The 14,106-nt window shown below is 45.0% G+C and overlaps 1 protein-coding gene across 1 annotated transcript; it reads left to right on the top strand.

The window, feature by feature from the left end:
- The first annotated feature begins 220 nt into the window (after positions 1 to 220).
- On the top strand, positions 221 to 3,303 carry LOC146861478 (zinc finger MYM-type protein 1-like). Its single transcript, XM_085645801.1, has 2 exons — positions 221 to 478; positions 924 to 3,303. The coding sequence occupies exon 2, from the start codon at positions 963 to 965 to the stop codon at positions 3,075 to 3,077; it is 2,115 nt and encodes a 704-aa protein (XP_085501927.1). The 5' UTR covers positions 221 to 478; positions 924 to 962; the 3' UTR covers positions 3,078 to 3,303.
- Positions 3,304 to 14,106: the final 10,803 nt, after the last annotated feature.

Below are 14,106 nucleotides of genomic sequence, written 5' to 3'. Positions count from 1 at the left end.
CGAGACGCAGTTTCACGCTATTTTTTCACGTTGGACTACTACCAGTGTTGCACTTCTTAATGTATTGATTAAAGGATAATTTGAATTTAAAATTGTGATCTATTGTATTCCATAAAGATACTGAAAGCTAAAGATCATATCATTATTACATTTAAATGTAAGCAGGTTCCAATGGATAATTTTAACGTAGCAGACTAAAAAAAAGTCTGGTTTCCCCGAACATCAAACAAAATAAATATTTTAAGAACACTGTAGTTATTTTATGTTAACTTGAAGAACTGACGCTGGTAAAATTCATTGGGATTACTTGTATTTTAAAAGCAATGCTTGTCTAGTTACAGCACGTTATTTTTATTTTCAGCACCTTCTAAAGCTTGACAACCCTTACCAAATTTTTGGTCATATTTCCGGCGAAGAACAAGACCTCCTTTGCTGCTCTTTCACCCCGGCTACGACCCAGCAAACACCAGAGTTAAAGGTAAGGAAACTGATGCTATTTTTTTTTTAGATTGGAGTTAGAGCTATGTGTGTGGTCACTGTACATGGTGGTTGGGGTAGGCACACATTCTGAACATTGTACCCTCAGTAGATGGAATTTACTAACAGCCTTAGCCCTGTGATTTGGCCAATAACGGTTGTTAACAGCACTGCTGTTAACAACCGTTATTGGCCAAATCACAGGGCTACAGCACTAACTATCCCTTGCCTTGTTCAAGGCCCTCAAGCAGTGTCTGTTTCAGTGCCTTCAGCAACCACTATGGCACACAGAGGCAGCAGGCAGTAAGGCTGTATTTTTAGCAGTCATGTTGTGCAAAGGGGAGCTGTTGGAGATTTATTGCGATACTGCACAAGATATATGTATTTATACTGCAATTTTATATTATTGCACCGCACCTTATATGTTGTACTTTGATTATTGGCAGGTTTCTTTAATATATATTGGTAAGGCCAGCATCGTCATCATGAATACAGTACAAGAGCTGATTACAAGGTCATTCCAGGCACGGCCACTTCAAGAGAAAATAGATTTAAAGCAATTGGGACCTCATCGGCCTGACCTAAAACTACAGCAAACTTCCCAGGACAGAGGAAAAATGTCCACACGTACATTCTCAAACGCCTGGTACACAAAAGCTGATTGGCTTACAGGGTGCCCTTTAAGAAATTCTCTGTTCTGCTTCCCCTGCTTGCTGTTTGGTGGTGAGTTTTCTTGGACAAATCAAGGAGTAACAGACTTGAAGCATTTGTCTGAAAAAATAAAGAAGCATTCACGCACAAGAAAGCATATGGAAAACCTGACTAGACTGGGAATGTTGGGGGAAGATGCTCCGATTGAGCAGCAGATAAGTGATGCATACCGCAAAGCAATACAGAAACACAATGAAACAGTTGATAGGAACAGACAGATTCTATCCAAAATAATTGATTGCATTCGTTTCTGTGGTGCTTTTGAACTGGCATTGCGAGGCCATGATGAATCGGAAGGTTCCCCAAATCCTGGAATATTCAAAGGCCTTGTGGATTTAATAGCAAGCATAGACAAGGATATGGAAGCACATTTAGCACGTGCTACAGTCTTTAAGGGCACCTCTAAAACAATACAAAATGAACTTCTTGACTGTATGCTCGAAATTATGAGAAGCCATATTGTGCAAGAATTGCAAAACACAGACTTTGTGGCTATTCAGGCTGATGACACCACTGATGTGGCCACTAAAACACAGTCCGTATTAGTGTTTCGATACATTGACAATGACAGACAAGTTGTGGAGAGGTTCTATGGTTTCACACATTTAAGAGACTCTAGTGCAGAAACCATTACTGCAGCTATACTGCGTCAACTGAGCTTAATTTTTCCAGAGCTGCCTCAAAAAAAAAAACTTATTGCGCAAAGCTATGATGGTGCGTCCGTAATGAGTGGAAGCCTTAGTGGAGTACAAAAGAGAATTCGAGATGTGTACCCTAATGCTCATTATGTGCACTGTTACGCTCACCAACTTAATCTTATTATGCAACAGGCAGTATCAAAGATCACCGAGACACGGATTTTCTTTCAGGATATAGGAGGCATGGCAGCATTCTTCTCGCGTTCCCCCAAAAGAACAGAAGCACTTCATGACATTGTAGACAAAAGCGTTCCAAGGGGATCCTCAACTCGTTGGAACTTTAACATCCGTACAGTCAACCTAATCTATGAACATAGAGAGGACCTTCTGAAATGTTTTGAAGCCATAGAAGCCAATGATGAGTTTGATTACAAAAGTCAGATTGAAGCCCATGGCTTTGGTAGAACACTACAAGACAGAGAGTTTCAGTTCTTACTGTATTTATTTCATGATATAATGCTAGCTGTCGACCTGTTATACAATCAGTTACAAGCACGAGAGATAGATACTGTCAAAGTGCAAGCATATACTACTATGTTTGTACAAAGCATAAGCAAAGTGAGAGATGGGGTTGACAATTTAGAGAGCAAACTGCCAGAGAAATATTTTTTCACAAACCACAGGAAAAACATCACCACTATGGTCCGAATTGCAAAGGAGATCTGTGACATTGTAATTGTGCAGGCACGAGAGCGTTTTTCTTTCACTAAACATTTGGTGAGTGCCACATTATTGCAAAGTCAACAGTTTGCCAAATATGATGAATCCTTCCCGGAGCGTGCTCTGAATGAGGCTGTGGGAGCTTATCCTATGCTCAATAAAGAAGAGCTGAGAACTGAGTTGACTGTACTGTACGGAATGCCTGTGTATCGGAAGGCCACAAGTGCCTTGTCTTTGCTGGCTTTAATCCATAAACTTAACATGGAAAAGTCACTTGGAGAGACAGTGGCTTTACTTAAAATTGTCATAACCACTCCTATGACAACAGTCGAGGCAGAACGATGTTTTTCAGCCTTAAAGAGGATTAAGACATTCCTGAGAAACACCATGCTTGAGGAAAGACTCAATGCTTTGGCAATGCTCTCTGTAGAGAGCAAGCTAGTTCAGAAAATCCCGGACTTTAACACTAAAGTTATTGAAAAGTTTGCTGCTCTTAGAGAGAGACGGGCTGATTTCATTTACAAAAAGTAAACAATGTTGAATGCTGCTACTTTGCAACCAGTTTAGTTTGTTAAATAAAAAACATCTGTGAGTGAGGTACTCAGAAATGCATTGTATCTCGAAGTCTGTTATGAAGCTCTGTGGTTATACACTGAATAAGCAGCTACCTATGTTATATGACATCTCTTTATTAATGTTATAACTGCACTTTCACAATTGCTTTATTAACCTTCCTGCTTTCTCAAATTTGCTTGAAAATGCACCATTTCTCTTCTCTTTTTTCAAAATTTTCTCGGGGGGAGAACCCCCCCGAACCCTCCTTATAGGGGTTCGGGCTCGCTCGCTACGCTCGCTCGCTACGGTGAAGTATACCAATCATTTTACGCCCCACCACTTTAAAATGTCACCAGCCGCCCCTGCCAGACTGATCACCTGCGGCCTGGTCTGCAGCCTGCTGCCGCATACCCACGAGAGAAGGGCATTCTTTCTGTGCCTTACAAAAGTCCTCCCTAGAGGGGCCTCTTTCCTGCTGCCAATGGGTCAGCTCCGGTAGGTCCCCCAGTTCATCTATCTGTTCGGCGGTAGGCTCCAGGGCATCCCCCTCAAGGTCTGCTTCCTCCTGGGCCGTGGGAACTTCAGGGGCCGGTTTCATGCGCCCCCTGCCTCTTCTCTCTAAGGCCGGTCCCTGGGCCTCCCTCTCAGGCTCCAGGACCTCTTGAGCACCTCTACTTGCTGCCATGGATCGTGTGGTGACACACGCCCAATCCGGAATTCCCAACATCTCCAGGTGAGCACTCCGCTCCACCTTAGCCCAAGGTGAGCTCTCCAAATCGTTCCCTGACAGACAGTCTACAGGCATGGCGGGCCTCACAGCTACCTGAAGAGTACCAGAGACCCCCCCCCCCCACTCAAAGGGAACCTGAGCCACCTTGCAGTGACTCTCTGTTTTGTCAGCGGCAAAAACTGGATAGAATGCTCCTGGGACAACCTGCTCTTGAGACACCAGGTGACACTTGACAGCTGTCACACTGGCTCCTGTATCTCTGAGAGCTTCCACCCTACGGCCATTGATGGTCACCCACTGCCTGTATTTCTTAGTGTTATCAGGCAGCTGGGTTTGGGGGACCATCTCACAGTCTCCTAATAAGACAAGGGACATCTCTGCGGGACCCCACCCACCTTGGACTTCCATCTCCTCTCCCAAGGCTACACTAGCCACCTGCCGGGGCGGAGCACCGGTGGGTGCTGGTTTACCATACAAAAGACACTTTAAATCAGAGGCAAAATGCCCCATGTTACCACACTTGTAACATTTTATGGGTCCCTTTTGAACAGGTGGACCTGTCGGGGCCCCGGTCGGTTTCGGTGGTAGGGGAGGCTGAGAACCTTTCCCTTGGTTCCCTTGGGGATTACTTTGGGGCCTTCTTGGGATCTCCCTCTGTTTACCCTTGTCCCCCCCACTCTTCAGCTGGGGACCCTGCCCACCTTTAGCGGAGTCTCACACTGGACCCTTGTGGACCCTGGTACTGACCCAGCGGTCCGCCTCCTCAGCAAGCTTCCTAGGGTTAGTCAGCCTACTATCAATCAGGTGCTGGCGTAGCTCAGGAAAACAATTACTGGACAAGTGCTCCCATGCCATTAAATCAAGAAGCCCTTGAAAATCATTAACCTTGCTACCCTTCACCCAACCATCCAGTGCTCTGCAAAAAAAAGTCACATACTCAACATACGTACTGTTTGGAATCTTGGTGCAACCCCTGAACCTTTGCCTATACAACTCAGGGATCAACCCATATCTAGTCATCAAAGCTGCCTTCATATGGGGATAAGAATTATAATCATCTGAAGGCAAGTCTAGCAGTGTGTCCCGCCCCTCACTAAGGAACCGTCCCCACAACCCCGCTCCCCAATCCTTCTCAGGGACCCGGTGGGAAGACATGGCTACTTCATAGGCTTTGAACCACTGCCCTATGTCATCATTTAAATTTTTTTTATTTTACTACATCTTTTGGTATGTAAACTCTAGATTCTACAGGCATGGACGGTGTGCTGCCACCAGAGGGAGCATTTTCTAAACTCTGGGCTTTCAGCTCCAACTCCCTCAAAACCTTTTCATGTTCATACTGTAGCTTTTTTTCTTCTAGGGCTAACTTTCTACTTTGCATTTCAAATTCTAACTGCCCACTTAACTTGAGCTTGGTCAGCTCCAATTCATGCATCCTACACTCTTTTCTATCTGCCAGCTCCTCTGGAGATAGACTTTCACAAGAAACACTGCTACCGGCAGGGGAAGGGGTTCTCCTTCCTCTTGGACCCACTGGCCCATCCAGCTGCTCCTCTGCATTGTCATTATCAGTGGCATTCCTTGCTTCTACCCAGGCCCTCAGCGCCTTGTAGAACTCTGGTTTGTTTTTACATCCAGCAGTATAAACCTTGAATTTCCTGCAGAAGTACTTTAGCTGTTTTACTGGGTAGCTGTCCAGTTTCTTTTCTTCCCATTCAAATTCAGTATCAACAGAGACTATGAATGCTGCTTTCTCCACCATGGTTAAGCTTGGCAGTACTCAAAAATAGAAAGTCCCAAAAAGGATCTACCAACAAGTATTGGTTGCGTTAAGGTCGGCACTCACTAAGTAGTGTTCACCAATTACTGTACATAAGTCACAAATGCAAGTCCAGAATCCTCACCGCTGACCACCAATGTTAGAATCCGGGTTCTCTGGTTGGCACAGGTAGGAACTTGTGACAAGCAGGGAACCTTTCCTCTAGTCAGGGTAAGGGGTTACACTCCTAAAACAACCCCTGCTCACCCTCTAGGTAGCTTGGCGCGAGCAGACAAGGCTTACCTCAGAGCGTTATAGGTTAAGCATTTGGGAACACATACAGTAACCAAGTGACAACACTACAAATGGACACCACACAGGTTTTATATTAAAAATAAGGATTCTTTATATAGAGTTACCACAAGACCATTAAACGACAAAAATACACAATACTGTTACTTTAGATGGTAGAATTTTGCTTAGTTCTCTTAAGTTCTTAAATGCGACACTTTAAGTCACTGTACCTGTTAGATGCGACACGCAGGGCAACGAAAGGGTTGCAACGATGTTGATGCGATGCTGTTTTTGGTGCAAAGAAATAAAGACGTGAAGATCTTCCAGATACGTTACGCTTCTCCGATGTTGCGAGAAGACTCGACTCGATGCGTCTGCTACAGCAGCGTCACCCTTTACGCGATGTGACGACAGCGGCCTTGGCAGCGGCACTCTTCTCCGACGTTTTGCGAGACGCTTCCGCTCGATGCGATGTTGCAGCGTCGACACCCCTTTACGTGATGCGACGAAAGCAGCTCCGATGGTGGCACGCTTCTCCGTGGATGCGAGGCGCTTTTCTTGATGCGGTGCAATGCGACAGCTACGATGGCTGCGATGGCGACACGCTTCTTCCTCGATGCGAGACTCTTCTCTTGATGCAGTGCGATGCGTCAGCTACGATGGCTGCGGTCGCGACACGCTTCTTCGGCGTTGCGAGACGCTCCTTGGATGATGCGAGACGCTTCCGCTCGATGCGATGCTGCAACGGCGACACACTTTACGAGATGCGACAACAGCAGCTCCGATGGCGGCACGCTTCTCCTCCTTGAATCGCGCTTCCAGCTCATTGCGACACGCAGTCCCTCAGAAGGCCCAACAACAGCAGCAGGCACTTCCAAAGAACTTTGGGGAGCTGGGGGGTGAAGTCTGTTGTTCCTGAGACTTCAGCAGGAGGCAAGCTCTATTCCAAGCCCTTGGAGATCTTTTTAAGCACAAGTTGAAATAAGGTCTTTGTAGTCTTTACCCTCTCCTTCAGCAGCAAGGCAACCACTACAGGCCAATCCCCCAGGACAGGGACAGTACTCCTCCTTACAGCTTTCCCAGTTCCTTCTCCTCAGGCAGAGGTTCTTCTTGTCAAGCAGGATCTAATTTCTTGGGAGCAGGGTCCCAATACTTATACCCCTAATTCCTTTGTTCCTCTGGGGTAGAGGGGCCTTTGCCCAGTCCAAACCAGTTCCTGAGCACTTTGTTGACATGACTCTGACTTTCTATTCAGGGTGCAGGGCAGAGACATCAGCCGATCCACAGGAGGCGGAGCCAGCATGGTGGTGGCAGAGCACAGTCCTATTCAGAGTCCAGGTGCACTCCTCCCACCCATCTGGATGTCAATCTCTCTATTCACCACCAGGATACCTAGCCCTGCCCCTCTGGGTTTCCCCAGCCCTGTCACTCACACAAACCAGACAGGCAGATACACATCATAGCAGAGGCGGGCTGAAATGGTTAGGCAAGCAAATACCAACTTTCTAAAAGTGGTATTTGCAAACACAGAATATTATAATAAACTTTACTAAAAGATGTATTTTATTATTCTGAGTTCAGGCATACTAAACTCGAATTTCTACCATGTTCCCTGGGTCTGTTAGGATCATAGGATGTAACAATTCTAACAGCCCATTCTGGCCTATGGGAACAGGTAGCCTTGCAATAGTAAAAAACGAAAATGGCTGTAATTCACTATTAGGACATTGCCACACACATCAGGGCTTGTCCTACCTTATGCTTACAATGCACCCTGCCCTTGGGCCTACCATAGGGGTGACTAATATGAAATTAAGGGAAGGTTTAGGGACTGGGAAGTGGGTGCACTTGCCCAGTCAGCATGACAGTACCAGACTGCACGCAGGTTCTGCAATGGCAGACCTTAGACACATTTTACTAGGCCGCTTCTGTGGGTGGCACAACCAGTGCAAGCCCACCAGCAGCATTTGTATTTACAAGCCCTGGGCACTCCTGGTGCACTTTACTGGGGTCTGATAGTACACCAAATAAGCCAATCATGGAATCCAACCAACATATACATTTTAAATAGGGAGCACTTGCACCGTGGCACTGGTTGACAGTGGCACAGTGCTCTGAGCAGCTAACACCAGGAAAACACATGAGGCACAGCGACAAAAAAGTGGAAGGGAGACTCACGCCAAGGTGCCAGGTCTAACATCTCCCATCATCAGCAGTTGGTTACTACACACCATTAATTCTTCCACAATCTTGCAATATGGTCTGACACCCACAGATACCAAACGCTTTCCCCTCTATGAAGCATCTTCACTAATTCTTTCATTACTTCATCTTTTTCCATCGCAGCAGCCCACTGACTGCTACTGATTGCTTAGTAAAATCCTTCACTAGCCTCAGACATGCAAGCCATCGCCTCTTCCATTTTAAAGTGCTTAGCAAATTCACTCTCATTCAGTAATTGCGAAAGATAGTCTGCTACACAGATCCACCAATCAGGAATATAGTCCATGGTGTAAGTGACGTTTTGTAGTCTAGCAGCAAACATTGCCAGCATGCAGTAACTCTTGTCTCTCTCTGCCTCCCGGTCTCAAAATCTTCTAAATCGCTTCATGATCAGTTCTCAACGTTATACTTGTTCCCTATACGTTCTGAAATATTCCAAAGTGCATGTTGCTGCTAAAGCTTCTCTTTCTATGATTGAATCTTTTTCTCTAATGGATTAAACACACAAGAAGAAAAAGCAACAGTCATCTTTTTATTTTTGGGAAAGAAAAGCCTCAATTTCAGAAGCACTTGAATCTATTGTGCTATTGGTCAATTATTGATATCACACCATGGAAGACTATTTGCATGTGTTAGGTCATTTTTGAAGTGCTGAAACGCCCTTTCTTGATCACCCCCCCCAAGAAAATCCCACTCCTCTCCATAAAAATAACCTGAGGTCTTCAGTTTTCTTGCAATATAAATTACATGCTTAGAATAATATTCTATTAGACCCATAAAAGATCTTAATTGGTTATTATCACGCAGAGTACTAGCAGTAACAATCACGTTCATCAAATCTGATTTTGGGTTGACCCCTTCGGCAGCTATGAAACCAGTATAAATGTTTTCTTTTGAACATATTTTATTCATTTTATTTCAACGTCAAAGACCTTATATTGTCACAGGGGAGATCCCAAGCCATTATGATAAACAGGATTGAAAAAATATATATATTGGCCTATTCATCAGCAAGGAAAGGCCAGGATTAAATAAGCTAAGTAGCCCAATAAAGTGGGCATTTCAAAGTCTGGTGACATGGAAAACCCCACTCCACCCTCCAACTGTGTGTCTGTCATTTCACTCCATTCTTGTAAGTCTTTTTGTAACCTTTCATTTTTTCAATCCATTTTTATTTGAATTTCTTTGGCCAGAAGCCATTCGCGAGTATCTTTATGCCACAATTGGAGTGTAGGACACTGTGGTTGTTTCCAATATATAATTATTGTCCGTTTCACTAACAGCCATGTCAATGGCACAAACTTATAGCAAATGTTCACAATCTACCCGCACCACTGGCACTGACATCAGAGCATCAACCACCCATCCCTAGCAATCACAGACCAGAGGGCAAGATCTTACCATATACAAAAAATATGCAGCATCTTGGTGGGAAGGTGGGCACTCAACCGACCGTGTCAGGTACATCTGACTAAGGATTTGTGATTTGAGATGGGCAACATCTTAAACTGAACCAGGCGGAACCTTGAGTTACCAGACACCACCTTGTGATACATCAACACCCTGCCCCAAAATGATTAGCAAAGTTCTGCTCCCTCCTGGCCCATATCATCAGGGTTCCAGATGTACATTCCTGTGACACCTCCTTATATATTAAAGATACTGCCTGCCCCCCCCAATCCTCAAGATCTCGGCAATTGTATTTATCATTCATTTCAGGACTTGATACCTCAGGAATTTTGCACAACAGTGCCTCACAGAAGCTGTCATCTTGGTGAATGTTAAAAGCAGGCCTGGACCAATGAGAATCTAGGCCATTCTAGACACCTCACTTTCATGTAAATTCCCCATTTTCCGGCATTCTTCCGCAATCGACCCTGTGGCCTATGCTGGCTGTTTCAGTTTACAAAAGGGTGTATGCATGTTTGGACCCAATATTTTATATTAGACATAAAAGGAGGGTATTCACAAAGTACCTACAGAAGCGTTCCCAAACCTGTGCCATCAGCACCACCAGTATGGCACATCCTGGGCCTCCCACCTCAATCTCAAATGCACCATGTCCAGATCATTTAGGAGATAACAACTATCTTACCGGAAACTATGATATTGGTCTTCAGCATACCCTCACTTGCATCAACATTTATAATGAGGTCTTACTAAATTCTCCTTTTATTACAAATTAGAACACAATTACGGTATTGAAGCTTTCAGCCGACCCTCTTCATCCATTGGTCTGTTATTGTGTCATTCATATTTTTGTTCTGACTACTACAGCTTACAGCATGAAGCAGTGGGTCAGCCCACTTCAACCACTGGCTAACTTCACTATGAGCAGTGCTTTAATGGGCCAGTACTGTCCAGTACAGAGTACCAGCACTTTTTAATTTTGAGAGGAAGAGTACCTGCACTTCTCCAGACTGACATAGTACTTTTAATTGGAGAGTGCAGGCACTTCTCAGAAACAAGCAGGTACTCCGATACGAAGTACCTGCCCTTCTATTTTCCCATTTCAAGCACTGACTACGAGTCAGAACATTCTGTTCATTCACTCACAGAATTAGTCCCTTCTGTGCCAGGGACTACTAGACAGTGTACGCTTTGAGCCCAGAAAGTATGTTTTGCTTTTAGCTAAAGTTGTTTTTTTAGATTGAGGCGAGCCCAGCAGACGCATTGTCTTAGCCAATGCTTGTTTTACTATTGTTTCCATTGCGGATGGGCTTTCTGGGGGGATTTTGTATTATAAAAAAGTTCCACACGATAATTTTACTTCATTCCTTACCGCCTTATCGCGTGCATCGTTCTCCACGTGTTTTAATGACATGTGGACTGACTATCGATTTTTAGGTCTCGCGTCTAGCGTTGCAGTGCGCAGCTTTGCTCGCGCAGCGAGACTTCATGAAGGGGCTTCTGAAAGCTGACCACACGCTCGTGCATGTGGTTTTGTTATCGTTGCAGGCTATTGGGCGTTGTGTGCATCTTTCTAAAAAAGACAGCATGCAATTGGGCAAATGAGGGCACATGTCCTGCATTTTCCCCGCCCATGGCCTATAGGTGTCTGTTACCCGCACGTCCGACATCTGTTTTGCATTATCGTGCCCGATAATGCAAAACAGATGTCTCGCTGTGGCGTGCGCACCACTTGCGTGCTTGTGAGAGAAGTTTCTGCGTCCGACCTGCCATCATGAGATGTCCTAGCTGGTGTTTGAATGAGTGAGATCGCGAGTCGAGTTACCTGCGTTACTAAGAAAGTATTTTTTGTATTCCTAAGTAAGTATTCTTCCGCCAAGAGGAGAACTGACTGTTGATATTTAAATACAGATTTACCTCAAGCAGTGTATAAGGTTATTGCGTCTAACTTGCTGGTGTCAGCTGTTCGTGATTTCAAAAGGCAAAATGCTCTAAGGTTGAGCAGTGTGGTATTTGCTCCTGTATTTCCCGTAATCCAGGCTAGTGGGCATAGCTCCTTGATGAGCTGGAAGGGCTGCAGTCACTCCAGAAACATGTAATGGAATTCTTCTCTCAAATAGTCTATATTTGTTTAGCAGAGGGAGCGAACTAGGAAAACATCAGGTGCCAAGACTTTCTAAAAGCTCCTGTGTTACTGTGTTCAGCTTTGTGTACAGTTATTTGTTGCCGCACACGGAGAAGGTATCTAAAGGAATTATTCATTCGATTTTTTGTGAGGAGACATGAAAATCGCAAAAAATTCCGTTGTTTTTGCTCCATATGCTTTCAACACATCCGGTACGGTGCATTCCACATTCAAGCCATCCACAATTGGGTCTTTTTTCCCCCCTGGTTGCCTAATGCTTTTTTGAAGCATTTTCCACTTCCCGACACTTGTAACCAGATTACATTAGTGTGGCTTAGCCAAGTACAGACCAGCAGCTGTTTAAAACTGTCACATGTATTGGATTAAAAAATAGAATTTAAACCAAAATTAAGAATATTTCAATTAAAAGACCGCATTTAAACTTAAATGTGTATACATTACACTTTTAATTATGATACTCATCATCGTATTGAAAATTTACATGAGCCGGGAGGGGAGGAAGGAGAACTGAAGAACTGTATTTTAGAATCATATAAAAGGTGACTCACAGCTATTTGAAGCAGCTCTCCAAGTAGCATACAACTAGTTTTCTTTAAAAAAATTAAAATAAAAAATGTATCATCCTTCTTTCCCATTCTCTTCTTGCACGTATCCCTTCCACCGACTGGGGGGCAAATCATCAAGCACGGCGTTAAAATTATCGCCGCTTTAAGCAGCAGAAAACTGCAGCTAAAGCGAAGCCCATGTTGACACCAGAACATGGGTTTCTATACGAATTCTCGAGGGCATATTATCAAGCCCATTATCGCCGCTTTAGAGGCAGTTTTCTGCCGCTAAAGTGGCGATGATTTTAACGCCGTTTCTTGATAATATGCCCCTAGGTTTCTCTGGAATCTCTCAAAATCTCTTCTAGCAGAGCTTTACATACTGGAACCACCACTCACGGGTGCTTCAGATGCTGCCCGTGCCTTAAGCTCGGTGTATGCCGCCTTTGCGATTTCTTCTGCTCAGTCTTGTGACTGCGAACCGTTTTTCTTGTGTGCCTTGATTTTTCTATGTGGACTTCAGCTTTCTGTTTTTGTTGTTGCTGTTTTCTTTCCTCTTCCCTACGGTGCTTGCCTGCCCTTTCTTTGCTACCACCGGTACAAGGACCTTTCTGAACTTTTTGGTTTGCCTGCAGAGTAAAGGTGCACAGATACTGCACACACCGTTAAATGTAATCATTAGGATGAGTCACGAGGTGAGTCAATGCTCCATGCTGTTGGACTCGGTCTCTGCACCCTTTCTGCTATTCTGGTGGTGCTTCTCCTTCCCCAGAGACTACCCTTTCCTGAGGCCACGATTACCAGCCCTTCGGAAGTCATGAAGGTTGCCTCAATAAAGTCGAATGCCCTGGGTCATAGGACTATCTTTCCAGATGTAGCAGCTAATTTTGTCTTTGATGGCTCTGATGGACTGCCAAAGATCCTCTCTCATCCCTATATGGCCAGCTACTCCTGAGTCTGGTGTGGCTCTGACACTGCATTGTTCAAGCTCAAGTTCTCTATCAACTGACCAAAATCTTCCAAGACAATTAAGTTAATCTGGGCAGTTGTGGATTTCATCCTTGCAGAGGCGTTCCCAAATATACATAGGGAAAGGGCCATGAGCCAGGTGGTAGCTCAGTCTGTTAGGCAATGACAATGAGACCGAGCCAACCAGAGCTCCTACACACACTCCCCATTGTGCTCCTTGCTGGGAAGGTGCAATATATTCAGGATGGGTGGTGAAATCTAAATTATTTGTAGCTCGCTGGTCTGCTGCTAAAGGCCAGAGAGTAGAAAAAACCCTGCAAGATAAAACCACATTCACACGGTTTCCTGCAAGTAAACAAATATTATGCCTCCCCCTAGGAACTGAGCAGTGATGCTACCTACAGTCGTTGTTGTTGCACTGATGGATTTAAGTCTCTGTCTTAGGTCCAGAATGGGGGGGCTTGGAGCTGTAGTGGTGTCCTCATTAAACTCTCTGGGGAAGATTTACGTTTCCTGGCACATCCCTGCAAATCAGCAGGGATGCGCCAGGAAAGATGCGTGACGCAAGTTTTCCCTTGCGCCACCACAGATGTGCTGCATTTACAATGCGGCGCATCATGGCGCAAGGATAAACAGATGCGTGTCGCATTTGCCGGCGTAAGGTTGGTGCAGTGCTGGAGTTGTGTCGTGGGCGCGACGCAACTCCAGCGGACACAACTCCACCACTGTGCCAACCCGGCCTATCTTCCACATAATGCGCCACACCTTACGCCTGCTTCAAGCAGGCGCAAGGTTTTGACGCAGTGGGGTCGGAAAAGTGACTGAGTGAAATCTTGTAGATTTCACTCAGGCACATTTCCGAGGTGTTCCTGCGCCGGAACGCCCACCCTGCCCCGGAACGCCCACATGAAACCTGACGCAGGTTTCAT

Source organism: Triturus cristatus, chromosome 3_1 (assembly GCF_964204655.1).
Source record: "Triturus cristatus chromosome 3_1, aTriCri1.1, whole genome shotgun sequence".
Lineage (NCBI taxonomy): Eukaryota > Metazoa > Chordata > Amphibia > Caudata > Salamandridae > Triturus > Triturus cristatus.
The sequence above is the reverse complement of the archived record's forward strand: the minus strand, read 5'-3'. Positions and strand labels throughout refer to the sequence as shown.

Excerpts from the sequence above, each read along its gene's own strand:
- LOC146861478 (XM_085645801.1), top strand. The coding sequence starts at position 963 with ATGAATACAGTACAAGAGCTGATTACAAGGTCATTCCAGGCACGGCCA.